The following is a 16,965-nucleotide window of genomic DNA, read 5'->3' on the forward strand; positions in this document are numbered from 1 at the left end:
GAACATTCTGTTTTTCTGTGAAGTCTTCTCCATCTTGAATAGCCTAGACTCTCCTTCCATTCATTTACTGGACAACATTGTAACAATAGGAAAGACAAGACCAGACCTGACCTACAGTTTCTCATCTCTCAGAAGACCCTGCCTCACTAACTCCAGCCAATGGCTCAACCTGTAAGTGCAGTGCCCAGGAGCCACACAAACCTGGAACTGCCCTCTTTTCCATCATAAAGTTGTACAGAACGTCTAAGTGAAATGATAGGGTATGAAAAATGGTACACTGTGTATTTCCCCAACCACAGGGGAAAAGAGGTATATTTAATAAATGACGCTGCTACAACTGCTTGAAGAAAACAAAGCTAGATCCCTACCTCAGTCCATCGTCATTGCTGTTCAGTAGCTAAGTCAGGTCCAACTCTTTGTGACCCCATGGATGGCAGCATGCCAGGCTCCCCTGTCCTTCATGTCTCCTGGAGTTTGCTCAAATTCATGTTCATTGAGTCAATGATGCTACCTAACCATCTCATCCTCACTCCCAAATCCCCAAAGGATTTCAATGTAATAAAAGAAAAAAGACAATTTAGAATTGTGCATTATTTTAGAATTGGGAAGATCTTCCTCAATATGATTTTAAAAACTTAGAAGACATTTAAAAATATACACAGGCATATTTTTTGACTATATAAACATTTCAAAATCTTTTATGAAAAAAATCCCACAAAGAATAGGACTACTCTTCAGTGCCAATAATCTTTAGATAACTCTACTCACTGAATTCAAGCAAAAGTAATCACTCAAAATGGCAATGTTGGATCAGAGGTTCTGACACTGTAAGGATGGTGTGTGTTAGTCACTCTGTAGTGTCCGACTCTTTGTGACCCCATGGACTGTAGTCCACCAGTCTTCTCTGTCCATGGAATTTCCAGGCAAGAATACTGGAGAGGGTTGCCATTCCCTTCTCCAGGGGATCTTCCCGACCCAGGGATCAAACCCCATGTCTCCTGCATTGCAGGCAGATTTTTACTGCCTGAGCCACCAGGGAAGCCCCATAAGGATAGAGTAAAGCGTTATTGAAAACTATAAATATGCTCCATGCTTCCCTGCACTGCTGGGTCTGGTCACCTTTCTCAGATATCTTGGTCCCTGATTTTCATGGTTGGCTGTTCTGAGAGGCATGGGGGTTACTAGAGAGCCAGAAATACTGTTAGAGTACTTATCACATATCTCTCAGTCCATGTTTTAAGAATCTCAAAAGTGCTCGGAATTTAACAAGAGTTTGTGTGTGTGTGAATTATTTGTGCTATGAAGAAGAGGGGAAGAAGCAATTACACCTCAAGCCAGAAATATTCACCCTCAAGACAGCTGTGATAGTATTATACCATTGTATTTTTTTAAACTAATAATACATTTGTTTATAAAGTATATAAGCATTTTATGAAAATATCCTTTATAAGAAGAATAAGAGAACAAGCGAAAATAAAAAACAGCCACAGGAAACGCTGTCAGAATCTCCCTCCTCCATTTCAGAAGTGAGAGAAATGATGGGTATAGTGATGCAACCTTGCAAAGGATTCCTTCAAGTTTTTCGCTTTTTTTTTTTTAATAAAATGGCATCAATTGCTAAAAGCATTATGACCTTTGTTATGCTACATAATACTGATACAAAATGTGAATAGTACAAAGTTCATTATATATAATATAAGGTTTTAATATATTACATTTGTTTCTACATAAACAGACTATAAATATATGTGCCATAGCATTTTATAGTTTTATAGTCATTGCTCCCAGCCTCTCATACTATGGCACCAAACAGAAAATACATCTTTTTTAAAAAGAAAAGAATAAGGGCAGAACCAGTAGAAAGAGCTTTACGTGTTAAAAGTCTAAATAATACAATAGGTATTGTTATAACTTGAGCTACAAGGTAATTTTGAAATCTGGCTAAGAATTACTCAGAGAGTGAACAAACCAAATCATATTTTACTAGGGCATACAGGTCAAATGACTAGAATACTGACTGGCTGGGAGTGGGGAGGTGGGGAAGGGACAGTCAGGAAAATACTGAAGGGAAGGGGAAAGACACGGAGAAGGGAGAAGGAATAAGAGTAAAATCCTTCCTGAAGCTTTGACACCACAGCTCCACACCGAATCTACTGCGTTCAGGCTCAGACATATCACATCAGGACAGATAGGTAGGTGTCCATCCAGAAGAAACCAGAAGCTGGTTCACACAGTCAGAAATCCTCAACGTGACACGGAGCCTCCGTCTGAGTGTCCTTTTCTGTGGCATCTTGAGCAAAGGATCAGTCTGGAGACAAGAAGCCAGAGCTGCATCATTTCCTTCCTGGGGCTTGGCCAGGAGACACGTAAGAGAACGGAAGGAACTCTCATTAGGAGTCGGAAACAGCACAAGGAACTCTCATTTAGCCCAAATGAGAAGAGCACGCAACCTTCTAAAACCAGTCACCTTGTCTGAAGCCTTTACATTTCCTCACCAACCCTACATCCACCACCTCCACACCAGAGCCAACACAACGCATGCGCAGATTCCAGGGCGCTCCCAAAGCAAGTCAGCGTCTTCCTTTCCATCAATCCAAACCCCAGAGGTAAGACATGGCTCCAACAAGCAAAGCTTCCTAGATGGATTTAGCTCTAAAGGTCTTTCCCATCTTCAACACCTAAAGCACTTCCATTGTCTGGTTTATCTTCTAGTTTTACGAGGTGTCCGCTCCCCGGGCACCGCTACTTCTCTGAGAGTGAAGTCATTTCTTGAACTTCTTTTGCTGCAACCCTTGGGGCAACCCAGGGTAGGGTGCATCCACCATGCTTTTTAAATGAATGAAAAAAGGAATAAGGTCAACACGGGGAGAAGACACAAACACATTCTTGGGTCACAAGCATCTCAGGAAATGCCTAGGGGACTGGCTCCCTGCAGTCTGAGGTCCTTTTTTTGAAATGAAAATCAAATGTGGCTACTTCCTGGTGGTGGAAAGAACAACACTTGAAAATCGGAGCAGCACCTCTCGTGTGATTTCCAGGACTGGGGGATGCAGGTGCCTCCTTTTAAATCGGAGGAGAGCTCAGTGTGGTCCCAGAGTCAGGCTGGAGAATCGGAGCTGCACTGCCGACCTGCGGCCCAATCTCCATCAGCTTTAAAAGTTCAGCCTCCTCGCTGGAGTACACAGTGGTGTCCGTGTCGTCAGAATGGTATCCCGACTGGTAGCCGCTCGTCTGGTTTGAGCCTTCGGATGCCACAGACTCCTTGCTTTTGCTGGGCATCAGTCCACTGCGGAAGAGATGGCAACCAAATAAGTTGGCAGAGAGAAGGCAGTTCTTGTGCATCTTATCCTAACCCCATTCCCTACCCCGTGTGGGCTGTCAGTTTCCTGCAGACACAGCTCATCCCTCCCACTTGTTAATCAACATAGCAGGTTTACTCAGACAACGTCTATTTTCAGGTACTAGGATGAAATCTGAGTTTCAGATAAGTCCTCTTATTCAGGTCCAAATCTTTCAAGCCTGAGATGAGATGAAAGGCAGTTCTTTTGGATTATGCAAAGGCTCCAACCAATGGAACCTTTTTATGGCCTTGCAGACTGACAAGTTTGTGTACAAGAATAGGAGCCAAAGGGACTCTTTCATGACGTGGGAGGAAACTGGGATGTTCTGAAAGTCCAATGGTACTTGTCACACACTGCCAAGTAGGGGATCACAAGGCCCGTGTATGGTGTTAATAAAATTCTTGAGCAACTTTAGACTTTAATAAGCCTGAAGTGTGTGTGTACAATCAAGCTAGACATGTCAAAAACTGCTTTTTACTCATCAAAACCACATTCTTTGGAAGCATGGAGGACTGGATCACTCAGCAGCAACCAGAAAATGTTTTCAATGGTGTGGAACTGTGGTAGACGGTAATCATGTCAAAGCTTAGAAAAAAGCTTAAAAAGGCCTTTTATAGCTGGGTGTAGGCTGTGTGGAGCTTAAGTCATTCTGAAGTATAGTGATTTCCCACCTTACTAGGTGTTTTATCAATCTATGCATGTTACAAACCAAAAAAAAAAAAAAAGGATTTTATTAACTCTGTGTTCATATATGGTTTAAAAGTTATTTCAAATAACTAGAAATGCATCTTTTCTTTCAATCTAACCTCAATACAATGGACTTGGTGTCTCAGACAATGGAATGGTATATAGTCATTGCTAAGCAAATAAAATACTTTAAATCGGTGAATAAAACATATAATTGGCTCTCACAATTTCTCATCATGGGCCTAGGACAAATGATAAAATTGCACAATGGCACATTTTAATTTTTTTTTCTTAACATGAGCATCACTCAATAATGCAAGGGGGCTCCCATTTTATCCAACAGTTAGATTATAGGTAGATCAAAATCTTCTCAATTCATACCTTGAGTGAAACTTCCAGCAAATAAATAACCATTCTACATCCCACTATTGTTGTAAATACAGAGTTTCTTATTTATTTATTAAGTTAAAAGCAGGTGGTGGTGGTTTAGTCGTTAAGTCATGTCCAGCTCTTGCAACCCCAAAGAGCCTGCCAGGCTCTTCTGTCCATGAGATTTTCTAGGCAAGAATACCGGAGTGGATTGCCATTTCCTTCTCCAGGGTATCTTCCTGACCCAGGGATCAAACCCAGGTCTCCTGCACTGTAAGCAAATTCTTTACTGATTGAACTACCAGAGAAGATACAGGAAGCCAACTGTAAAGGCAGGTACGTCTATTCAAAACAACTACAAATTCCTATAGAACCATGTGGAAGATATTATATTCAAAACCAAATTCACTGTTTTCCCCACAATTAAATACTCAATAATTCAGCCAATAGTATTTAAAGCAAGTAGACAATGGTTTACTTAAAGACAGGGGCACCCATTTCTGTTCAGGTTTGAAAATTCTTCACTGTAGAGTCCACAAAGATTTTAACTATCTCAAGAGTTTTATTAAAGATTAAGCCAGTGATCTCTTTGTCACTTAGCCAATATCACACAAACCACTGACCAAAGCAAATATGCTCAGAAATTCCTTAGTATACATAAAATCTGGTAAAAACCAACCAAATCCTCTTATTTCAGATTCTTTTTAGACTTGCCAGGTAATGTGTTTGTTTCTGTTCTTTATTAGTTAGGTTGATGCAAATTTGCCTAACCAATAAAGATACAAAAAAAAGAAAACTCTGCGCTTATGCTCAAAGTCCTAAGTTCCTTCCAAAAATTCCCCTTGAAATTTGTCTTTTCTAGTTGGCTGAACCTTACCTAAAAGATGGGGCTAACTTGGTTCTGTCTTCCAGGGTTTTCAGCTCTTCAGATGCAAGAACCATACCACTGTCCGTCTGGCTGTCCTTTTTAAGAGACAATGAGATGGCACAGTTGATTGAGTGTATATACTGACCAATCACTTAATCAAACTGATTTCCTAACCCATCTCTGAGACAGCATTTTCATGTTCTGCAGAGAGAGGTAAAGGTATTATAGCCAGAAACTGTACCGGCTATGAGAGGAAGCAACTGCTTCCACAATAGACCCAGGCCTGGAAGAAGAGAGGAATTTAGGAAGAAGCTAAGGAGACCCGTTTCTATCCCTCTTTCCACAATATTATTTACACTTCAATGGAATTGGGCATGAAGCTCAATTGTCTTGAGCCTTAACTAGGGGTTTCACTTATGGAAAAAACAAGGCAGCCCAATAAGTTCCATCGCTATAATGATCCCAAGACACATACCCACAAGGGAAGCCTCATAATGAGGCTCCAAGACTCCAATGCTTAGGCTAATATTTATCTAGCTAATGTTTCATCTTTGGTATTATTTCTAAGACTATTTTTAAAAGATGTACTTACATCTGGGATGACTTTTACTTCTGGTTCTTCCAACGGGATATCTTCAAACGTTTTTACACTGACGGGCCGGCTCTTTCGCTTACTGTTCTGCAGATACTGACTGCAAAAAAACAAATATTTATATTTTAGTAGTGGTATATATTGACTGCAGATTCCACAAGTGATACCTAAGTTCATTATCTTTGAACCACAAGTTTAATAGCGACCTGCAAAACATCCTCTGGAAAAAGAAAAACAAAACAAATATTTCTGCTAGCACACACCGAAGGCTTAATTTCCTGTTAAGTCCATTTAAAAGTATAATATAACGGAGGGGCCTAGATGAGCCACCTTTCCTTTGAATCTTGCTTCTGAGGTCCAGGGCTGGACGGAAGGCTCAGTGGTCTGCCTACTACTTGGCTTCTTGATTACCTGCGATTCCTCCACTAAGCTCTCAGCATATCGCCGAGTGTTTCACATCTTTCTGGCCATCTACTAGGCAAATTATCTAGACAACGTCCACAGAGCAACCATTCCACGAAAGATGGGCAGAGGAAACACTCCCAGATTTCACTGGGTTCAGTAAAAGATGCTGAACCCAGCAGACTCTGGAAAGCACCTTCTCCTGCTATATGTAATAGAGGCTTAACGGGTCGAGGTGGGCTGAATCTCACAATCTTCTATTTTTGGCCCACAGAGCTGGGGCTGTAGTTTGAGAATCATGAGATATTCCGTCTATTTCCAAGTTTACCATGGATTACACAGACTTGGGAAAGCCACGAATATATTTCTATGTCCCTGTTTCCCCATCTTTAAGATGTACAGGCCAAAGCTTTCCTTCCCTCACTCACAAAGATATCTGGAGGATGAATGAGGTGATCAGTGGTGGGTGATAAAGGATCTTAGAAACAGTGATGATCCATCAACCAAAGCTCGTTTTCCTCCTTTGAATTTCAAAGACTACCAGTTTCTTTCAGGAGTCCAGAGGACAGGACATGTCAGATAGCACATCACCTGTTCCTTAGGGGTGCTTTTTCCCTGCCATGTGACTTTGGGTGAGTGGGAGTGGTTTTGTGAAAATCAGCCCAAGTGGAGAGAAGCAAAGTTGTTTTCATAGGAAGGGATAGCAAATTCACTCTTCACTTGAACCCCACTGTACTTCCCACCTGAGGAGCCTTCCAGATATATTGCATATTCCTTGTGTTTTCTGTGACCAAGTGAAGAGAGGACTCATTTGGGCAAAGGAGGATAATGGAAACCAAGTCTTCCTCCCCTGCCCGAGGAGGCTGGTTTTTCCTCTACAAAGAGAGAATGAGGCTCACCAGTGACATCCACACTCAGGAAACCCCATGGGAAAGAGGACACAATGTATTAAAAATAAGGAGATTGAAAACCCTACTTCTCCTAAATCCAGTCCCCAAAAGTGATAGTTCTACCAAATTACTGGTACCATAGTCAATCATTCATTCATTCACTCATTCAGGAACCCTCCCATGTGCCAGGCACTGTGTCAAATGATCCTCAACTACTATCTCATGGCATCTCCATGGTACCTCTCTAGGTGGGTTTCCTTAGCCCAACTACAGATGTGGAACTAAGACATAGAAAGGTTAAGGAACTTGTCCAAAATCACATAACTAGACTACCTGGATTATCATCCTGAGGGCAATGAGCAGCCACTGAAGAATTTTAAGCATGAGATTGACAAAGTCAGATACACCTTTTAGAAAGATGACTCTGGGTTCAGGAAGGTAAGACCCAAAATCATGAGATCAATTAGGGAGCTGTTCCACTTATCTAGGAGAAGGAAGGGCAGCTTGACCAAAAGGTGATGCCTCCAGGTCTGGAGAAGTAGACAGATTCCAGAGGTATTTGGGTTGTAGCATCAAGTAGAGTTGGTGAGCTTCCTTTGAAAGGCCACTTTCTTGGTTTCTGAGCCCAATAATTCCAAACATTGTTCAGCCAGTCTCAGTTGGCAAGGCATTTTCATACACATTGTTGCATCTGTTCTTAACAAATCTACACAGTAGGTTTTTCTTATTTCTTATTTGGAAAAGAGGAAGTGATGGCTTAGGGGGGTAATAACTAGAACTGGAGCTCAAACTTAGGTTTTTAGAGGCCATGTAGGGTTGTTTTTGTTTGTTTTTACCTCACTCCACATTGATGCCCTTGGAATAGCATTAGGAAGGAGAAGGGAGAAGAGGGCACTGGATATGATTGTTCAGTTCTTTATTAAGCACCTGATATGCATGCAGCCCTGCACGCTCCCATGTGTGCACTGAGCGTGCAGTGATACGGAGTGGAGGAGGGGGAATGTGGGCTATGAGACAGACAAAAGGTGAAGAAAGAACAGGTTCATTTCAAGCAGTCTAATATCAGAGCCAAATCCAGGAGCATCTAGCCAGCAGGCTGTCCCTGGCATCAATCTACAAGGAGCATTTAAATCATCACTAGCAATTAACCAAAATGAGAAAAAAAAAAAAAAAAAGTATGTGCCAGAACCTTTCTCTGGGAGAGAACTGAAAAGAAGTCTTTGATAAGCTGCTTGGAGTGGGGGGTGAAACTCCCAGGGGAAACAGTGGACCAACTGCAGATGGTCCCCAAACTACCCTGTAAGGAAGATGAGCCCAATTAAGATGTGTTTTCTTGCAGGAAGCATGCAAACTGGGGGCCGGAGCTGATTCATAGGGAAATTAGAGACAAAGCAGAGTCTAGACACTAGTGGTCCTGCCTCCTCACCCCTCCCCTACACACCTCTCAGCGTCTTCTCTAAATAAATGCTGAACAAATATTTTTTAAAATAGTTAATGGGGCAAAAAATCAGGAGGTTGGCTCCCACAGGGATGTCTCTGTCCTGCTCTATTTATAACACAATGAAATTGAAAATTATAAGCAGGAAGAAAGTGAGAAAGACACCTCTGCTCTCCTCCTTGACTGGCAACATGAAGATAAGGGAACAAGTCCCCTGAAGGGACCCCAACCTCTCCTCTTGCTCCTCAGGGAAGCAGAACCACAGGAGAGCATCAAAATGAAGTGTGCTGTGTGGAGACGCCTGGACTCTGCCTCTCTTTTAACCTAAATGATTAAAATGTGAGCGTGGTGTCTTATTTTTAGAAAAGGGAAAAAAGTGGAGGGGATTGAGTGGGGATGCAGACGAGAGATTCCAATTTCCGTTTTATTTTTCAAATTATGGCTGGATAAAAGACAAACTGGACTGCAAAGACCAATTCAAAAAGCACAGACAGCAAATAGCAGCCAGGCCTGCACTGGGAGTGTGGTGTCACATTTGTCCATGCTTCTGGGGATAAATGTTAGCAGCCCTGCTTCAGATCCAGCATTGCATTTGGCACTTCCATCACACATGCATGACTTCATCAACTCTCAGCACCATATGCAAAGCGCCCAAGCGAGCCAAGAGGCTGCCGGCTGGGTCCTCACCCCACCTCGTCACAGAAAACCCAAGGAACACAGCTCATGATCAAATGGCTTTCTGATCAAGCAGAAGGCAACAGTGTTGCAGGAATAATTACCACACCAGAAGGCCAGTTAAACTTGAACTAGGACTTTTTAAATATGAGGGTGGAACTATGGATTTTCAGATTTTCATTTCATTCCTCCTTCTATTTGAGGCCCCTTCCTTGGTTTGGGAGAAAACAGTCCTGAGTTAGATATCGGAAGAACAAGATTCATCCCCAGGATGTGTTTTAAGCAGCTCACACAATAGCTATTATTTATTGGGTATTCTCCAGATACCAAGCAGTTAGAAACTCATTATGTCATGTAATTCTCAAAGTCATCATTTTTGTACAACACCAGTGTCCTGGCCTAGGTCACACTGAAAATTTGCCCCAGATCAGAGCTGCAAAGAGCAGACTTGGGAATCCAACCCAGTTATGAAGTCAAAGTGTTAGTCACTCAGTCGTGTCTGACTCTTTGTGACCCCCTGGACTGTAGCCCTCCAGACTCTTCTATCCATGGGGATTCTCCAGGCAAGAATATTGGAGTGGGTTGCCATGCGTTCCTCCAGGGAATCTTCCCAACCCAGGGATCGAACCCAGACCTCCTACACTGTAGGCAGATTCTTTATCATCTGAGCCACCAGGGAAACCCAATTCTATCTGACTTTAAAATCTGGATCTTTAACCACAATATCATATTCTCCCAGGTAATTGCTCTGAGTCTCATATTCAACACTTACATCAAAAGATAATAGTATCTACTTTGCCTAACTCTGGCAAAACCTGGTAAGAAAACGTTCTTTCAAAAATGCCAAAAGTTCTTGACACAGATGGAATGGACAGCTTACTAGCTGGCTTCTACCCACTCTGAGCTTTCCTCTCTCCCATGGCAGCACTCCTGCTGCCCTCCCTGTGCAAGTCCACAGGGCACACTGACCAGGGTGACTCCCCACCTGCCATCTGGCACGCTGGCCACAGGCTAGAGCTCCATTCCCCCCCAACCCTGAGCTTCAAGGTGCTCCCTGCAGCCTGTGCACACTCAAGGGGGAAGGCTGGGCCTATATGGTCAGGGGTGCGGTTACAGGAGGAAAACACCCAAAGGGGTGGGAATGGGAACAAAGTGAAGTGAAGTAGTCCCAGGCTTAGGAAAAGACAATTTTAATATCATATTGTAGAAACCATATCAACTCTTTCCTTATGCACAGGTGCTGGGAGAGAATAAAAAGAAAGCTGCCTTTAGAACCCTTCTACAAATCAGGAAAATACTGCAGTGCATGTGTTTTAAATAAGCCCAGAAGTCCCATTATGCAAATAAAATGCTGAAAATCAGACTTGGGAGGGGCTTCTGAAGATGTGCTGTCCGGTCTAATTCAGGACACATCCCCACGGCAACTGTATCCCAGCCAGAGAGGCAAAAGTGTGCTTTCATAAACGCACAGAACTCTTCCTTCCTGAATCTTTCCTAAGCTGTTTAATTCACATTAATAAAAGAGTACATGGGGATAATTTAAATACAGATGTCTTTGTAAAATCGGTCTCTTTTTCTGGAGATTAACAAACTATGGCATTCCAGCTATTTGCAGCTGCAGGGCTTAGGATTCTGAAAGGAAGAGCTTCGGCCGCAATGTGGACCACAGATGGGAAGAGATTCACCTACCCAGGCACCCTCCAAGGAGGACCTCTCAGGGCCAAGGGTGAACGTGCAAGTGAATGCAGCAACTTCATACAATGTCCTTCCTCCACCCGCCTCCCCAGGATGACCTTGAAGCCCCTTCCCCCCAGGGGATGTTGACCTTAGACCGTACCTGATTCCTGCTGTGTTGTCATAATGGAATTTGGGGTCACATACTTCCTCTTCCTCCATACAGGAAACAGGTGAGGTAGGCAGAGAGAGTCCCGAATCCTCTTCCATGCTCAAAGTCTCTGATATGGGAAGAACAATGTAGTCTTTGCCATCCTGAAACAATAAACATAGAGTGCTATTGTTATGGCTTCAGTCCTTCAAGAGCCTTTACATGAAAAACAAAGCCCACGGGGGCTTCTTGTTTATGGGGAACGTGGCTTTCATATCTGAAGGTGAAACTTTAAGACAACTTTAAAAATGGCTTGTCAAAAACACAAGGGCACTTGAAAGGGATGTGTATATGAGAGTATACTTTAGGAACGAACAAAACACGAGATGGGCAAAACACAGAGGAGTACGCAGGCTGTAGTTACAGCTGGAGCAACAGAACAGGCAGAGCTCCGCAGGGCTTAGAAATCATTTCTTCACAAAATCCTATCTACACCAGCCAGGTCCTTTAAAGGGCATGTCATCCAATTTTAGCCTCTACACTTCAAAGCAACGGAAAAACTGATGACAGTCTAAAGAAAAGCAATATATGTGCAGGAAAATGGGTCTTCTGAGAAAAGGTTATGCAACTTAACATTAGTTCATGGAGAGAAAGAAATAAAGGGCAATTTGATACTTCTCAGTGTTTGGGAGGTTTATTGATAAAGACAGATTTGACACATTGTCCCCCAGCTGTTCAGAAGAAAACCAGGAGGAAATTGGCTTCCATTCACTGTGGTAAGAGGTGTTGACTGGAGAGTAAATAACTTTCTAAGGGTAAAGACTACAATAAAATCCTCTGATGGAAGTTATGGGGGCCTGGGATTTCATGGAGGGGGAAAAAACCAGAACATTTATTTTGCAGGATTCAGATATTTTTTGTCTGAAGAATGTATTTAAAATTCCTTGAAATTCTGTCCACTGTTGATATTCACCCACTACTGATATTCACTTAATCAACGAGGTTTTGTTTTTTTCAATTTGGGGGTTTTATTTGTTGTTTTTGTTTGCTTTTTTTTACTTCATAAGAGTACCCGAAGACACCAAAATATACATCAGTAAAAATAAATGTGATCAGCTGCCAGGTTATGAATTAGGATCTCATCTGTTTAAAGAGGCAACTAAGACTTTTAGAAAAGCATTACTGCTCAGATCTGGAATGTGGCTCCTTATTCAGTGGCTGAGAGGACAGCGTGGTGGCCATGAGAAGGCAGCAAGAGGGCCCTGGACAGCTACGTACTCTCTGCAGAAGCTTCTTGCATGGAGGTCACAAACCTGTTGAGCGTTAGCTTGTAACAGATTTCCCAGATGCTCCACCAGCTCTGAAAACGTGGGTCTCTGATTGGGATCCCCATGCCAGCAGTCAAGCATGGTCTGGTACCTAGGGAAGCAAAACACTGATGTCATCAACTGCCTCTTTCCTCCTGATCTGATGCTGAAAATAAGCACTTGAATGAGTAAACATTTATAAAGAGTCCACCATGAGCCAAGATGCTAAATAGGGATATGAAACTATGTAAGACATAGAGCCCTACACTTGGAACATGAAGTGTGTACAGAAAAGGAAACATCATAAATCAACATCTAGTAAAAACTGACTGGTTCGTACAGATAAACTGCTGTCATTTCAAGAAGGATGACTCTGTGGTTGAGATTATCAAGGAAGACTTCAAGGGAGAAGTAAGACACACACTGGGTCACAAAGGAGGTACACAGAATGGAAAGTCTTCTAGGCAGGGAGAATATTTGTGAGTAAAGAAGGAGGATAGAGAAATATGTGTAAAATCTTACATTTCTGGTGTGGTGTAATCAGGGGCTCTCATTCTAGTTCCTTCTTTCAGTCGCCTACAAAATTCCTCATCAATCTTGACTCCAGGATACGGAGAAGCACCTGAAAGAAAACAGGAATGGGACACAATTGATTAGATTTTCTCTTACAGAAATCCCTGAGTCTAATTCACATATATATGAGCCTGACTCACACCTTCTTCACATGTATACCTTTTTCCCCCTTTCTTTCTCTCTCTTTTTTTAAGATTCTTATAACCCAAAGCTTCCAAGTAAGTTTCATCCAATGAAGGTGAGATACAGGAGTAACTGACTTTTATCATTTTCTTTGCAGCATGGATGGAGGAACAAGGAGAAGGGACTTACCTAAGGAAAATATTTCCCAGAGCAGGACACCAAAAGACCACACGTCACTCTGAATTGTGTACACTCGGTCAAAAATCGTTTCTGGGGCCATCCACTTCAAAGGGAGGCGAGCCTGTAAGGGTAGAAGACAAAGAATGAAAACCCAACTTGGCAAAAACCTGAAGAAAAAACTTCCATTATCCCTGCACACAGCTTCTCAGGCTGGCCCAGGAGAGTTTGGATTCTGCAACTTAATAGATCGCAGGGTGCATCTTTGAAACTTACATCTCCTTTTCTGACATAATCTGGGTCTTTATAAATATCCCGGGCCAAGCCAAAGTCACAGATTTTAACCACGTTCTTTTCCGACAAGAGGATGTTTCGCGCTGCCAGGTCCCTGTGGATACACTGCAAAAAGAATTGTGTGCATTAGAGTTCAGCCTGGCTGATCTCTTCTACATCTGTTGTGACCTCATGCTTTAGAAAAAAAAAAAAAAAAACCCACATCAGAAAACCAACTGATTAACAAGCACTGGGTTAACATCTTTTATCAACACTTCGGGAAAAAAGAAGTCTGTGAGGTTCACTAAGACACACATCTGCTTATTTCATAAACAGCCTCAGACTCTGAAACTAAATAATTAAGTTATAGCATAATGATGGAGTCATAAATAGACTTCTCTTGGGCACAATTAAGAATGTGTTTCTGGTCACATCCACACATCCCTTTTGCCTGGCACCATATCGGGTTAAAATGTGTTATTCTAAGGAGGCCCTCGAATGAATGAATGCACGGAAGTCAGAAACAAGGGGCTCTCCTTGGTTTGGTGCCCTTTGTTGGTTTCTCCATTTCATATGTAACCGAAGCTGGACCAGCTCTGAGAAACAATTCTGAGTGGGGCTCACCCTGTTTTCAAAGTGCTGGCTTATCACAGAGGCCAGTGAAGGCACTCTCAGCCTCTTGCCCATCAAGGAGATTCTCTGATGCACACAAAAGGAAAAGCTAGTTCTCCTTGGCTTTCTTTCTACTCTGTTCTGTCCCTCAGTTTCTCTCTTCTCTGCATCGCCTAACTTCATGTAACTTCCTACACTAAGCAGTTCTATCTCCACTGGACAGATCTGTGACGGAACAAGAGCCTTGGGGAACATTTAGAAATGAATGAAAGGCTCAGATGAGACACTCTTAGGTCTGTGGAACAGTGATGTGTGAGCCAAGCATGAGGGACCCCACACCTTGCATCTCTATAGCACTTTTCCTCTGAACAAGCAAGGCACAGGGATATATTGTATAACACGGGGAGTATAGCCAGTATTTTGTAATAACTGTAAATGGAGAAAAAAATTCTATACAAATTTCAAAGAAGTTTTTTACAAAGCACTTTGTATAGTATGATTAAGCAAACCAGGAGACTCCAAAAAACACAGTCCTTCCTACTTCCTTCTCCAAGCCCTACCAAAGAGCTTCCTTTTTTGAAGCAACCAGGTGTTATTCAAGAATCAGCTGGTATATGCAGGGAAATGAAAGGATCCTCTCCTCCATTCCCTTCCCTGTGAAAGGAGCCCTAACTAACTGGCAGGCTCTGACCTTTAAAACATAATAAAATAAAATCGTCAGGAAGGGCAGAAAGCCTTTCTCTTTGGGAAAATCCTCTAAGATTCCACTTCTCTCCCTTCTCCTTGGGAGCAAGAAGACAAGAGTTCCCAGGCAGAAACCTCTGGGATCCTGAGGCTCTGAAAGCTGTGACAAGCTTTAAACTCCAGAAAAAAGACACGGCTGAGGGATTTCACTCTAATTTAGAAACAAACAACAAAATAAAAATGTTAAGTCCTTCTTCTCCAAGTAGGCTGCAGCAATTGCATTCTGTCAAATGATCATTTTTCCTGAAACTTGATTTGAATTTGTCTTGTTCCATGTAAAACCAGCCACTTTACTCTTGCCAGGGTGGTGACTTCAACCTCACTCCCTCCACAATGTTTACAACCTTTGGAATGTTTGTGACTTGTCACGTACCCACCTCAGCCTTTGTTCAGCCTATTTTTCTAATTTTAGCTCTTTCAATTGCGCTCTCTAAAGGCTGTCCTTCCTGGTTTCTAATTATACTACTAACAAATACTTTTTGATGGATGGTGATGAATGTAAAAGAAATGAAAAATAGGCTCTCTTACGCCAAGATATCTGCAAGGCTCAGCCCCTCACCTCTTCCAGGCCATTGCTCAAATTCCATGTTTCCCTCAAGCCATGGGAAACACTCAGTTTAAAATCAGTGTACAGAGAGAGGCAGTTGTACATACAAACATACAGCTCCTACAGACTATAACTCTTTCTTGCTTATTTTTCTACACAGTACCTGCTCCCATCTAAACCACTTGTTTCTATTGTTTGTTCCACCCACTGGAAAATAATCTCCATGCAGGTAGACAGTCTGCTTACTCGCCCACATGGTGTCCTTAGTGCTTAGAACAGTGGTCCCCAAACTTTCTGACACCAGGGATCACTTTCGGGGAAGACAATTTTTCCATGGACTGGGAGTGGGGGACGGTTTGGGGATGATTCAAGAGCATTACATTTATTGGGCACTTTATTTTTATTATATCAGCTCCACCTCAGATCATTAGGTATTAGATCCCAGAGGGTGGGGACCCCTGGCCTAGAAGACTGCTGACACTTGGAAGCTATTTATCACATGAATTAATTTCATGAGCTCATAATATCTCTTTAATGAGTAGAAATGGAACCTCCCCAATAGACTCTCTTAACAGTCCCAGGAGTGGTGAATGAACTACAGTTCCAGAAAAACACGAATGGCTGGCACTGGACATCTCATTTCCAAATTTGTAATGTAAAGAGATACTCTGTCTCACCTTCCGTGATGCCAAAAACTCCATGCCCTTAGCCACTTGGAAGCTGTAACAGATGAGATGCTCCAAGGTCAGGAAGTTCTTGTACAGATCTTCAGAAACTGTCAGAAGATACAGGAGCACAGAGATTGGTATTTCAGTCAGAGAGTATTTGTTTCTAAGCTTAATAGAGTAATCTTCATTTTAAAAACTGGGAGTTAAATTTCAGGAAATAGAAACAAACAAAAAATGCTTCTCTCTTCTGTAAGTATGCTGAATCATGGTATATTATTAGCCCTCATCAAACCTTTTAGCAAAATATTGGTTTTTTCCATTTTAGCCAAATTGGGTGAACAAATCCAGGAGGCAAAATGGAGGTGAAACTGGCATAGATAACAGGGAGGTAAAAGAGGGCTTTTACAAATTTGCTGTTTTAAACTTGTTTTTTTCATGTACCCAGAGGGATAAACAATAGTTTCATATCAAGAACTCTAAAAATAAAACAACAATCTCCAGGGTCATTGAATCTTTTCTCTACAAGCTTTGTCCTAGGATAAAGGCCAAAGGTCAAATTATAATCTACAACGGATAACTAAAAATACCAAAAATATATTTACTTCTCTCACTTTCAAGCTGAGAAAATGCTGTAAACACATTAAATCAGGCCTGTGAGGATACTTCTTTTCCTTCAAGGATATGAACCAGAGATGACAGGAACATCGAAAGAAAGATAAACTTATGTAAACTCATGGTATTTACTTCCGGGCAAGTGGTACAAATAAACACTAAGACATTACTGGGTGTTTCAACATGATCTCTTAACTTTGGTCAGATAAGATAAGACATGGCTTCTCTCTTGGAGACAAATA

General features: G+C 42.0%; 1 protein-coding gene across 1 annotated transcript in view; it reads right to left on the minus strand.

The window, feature by feature from the left end:
* Positions 1–1,169: 1,169 nt before the first annotated feature.
* The window catches only part of KDR (kinase insert domain receptor), a 44,857-nt gene continuing 29,061 nt past the window's right edge, over positions 1,170–16,965 (minus strand). Inside the window, exons 22-30 of the mRNA NM_001110000.3 lie at positions 16,121–16,218; positions 13,544–13,666; positions 13,280–13,391; positions 12,917–13,016; positions 12,401–12,506; positions 11,100–11,251; positions 5,858–5,957; positions 5,275–5,360; positions 1,170–3,286 (exon numbers count right to left, since the gene is read on the minus strand). Coding sequence (NP_001103470.1) covers positions 3,064–3,286; positions 5,275–5,360; positions 5,858–5,957; positions 11,100–11,251; positions 12,401–12,506; positions 12,917–13,016; positions 13,280–13,391; positions 13,544–13,666; positions 16,121–16,218 — 1,100 coding nt within the window. The 3' untranslated portion in view covers positions 1,170–3,063. The remainder of the gene's footprint in view (positions 3,287–5,274; positions 5,361–5,857; positions 5,958–11,099; positions 11,252–12,400; positions 12,507–12,916; positions 13,017–13,279; positions 13,392–13,543; positions 13,667–16,120; positions 16,219–16,965) is intronic.

This window comes from Bos taurus, chromosome 6, assembly GCF_002263795.3.
Source record: "Bos taurus isolate L1 Dominette 01449 registration number 42190680 breed Hereford chromosome 6, ARS-UCD2.0, whole genome shotgun sequence".
Lineage (NCBI taxonomy): Eukaryota > Metazoa > Chordata > Mammalia > Artiodactyla > Bovidae > Bos > Bos taurus.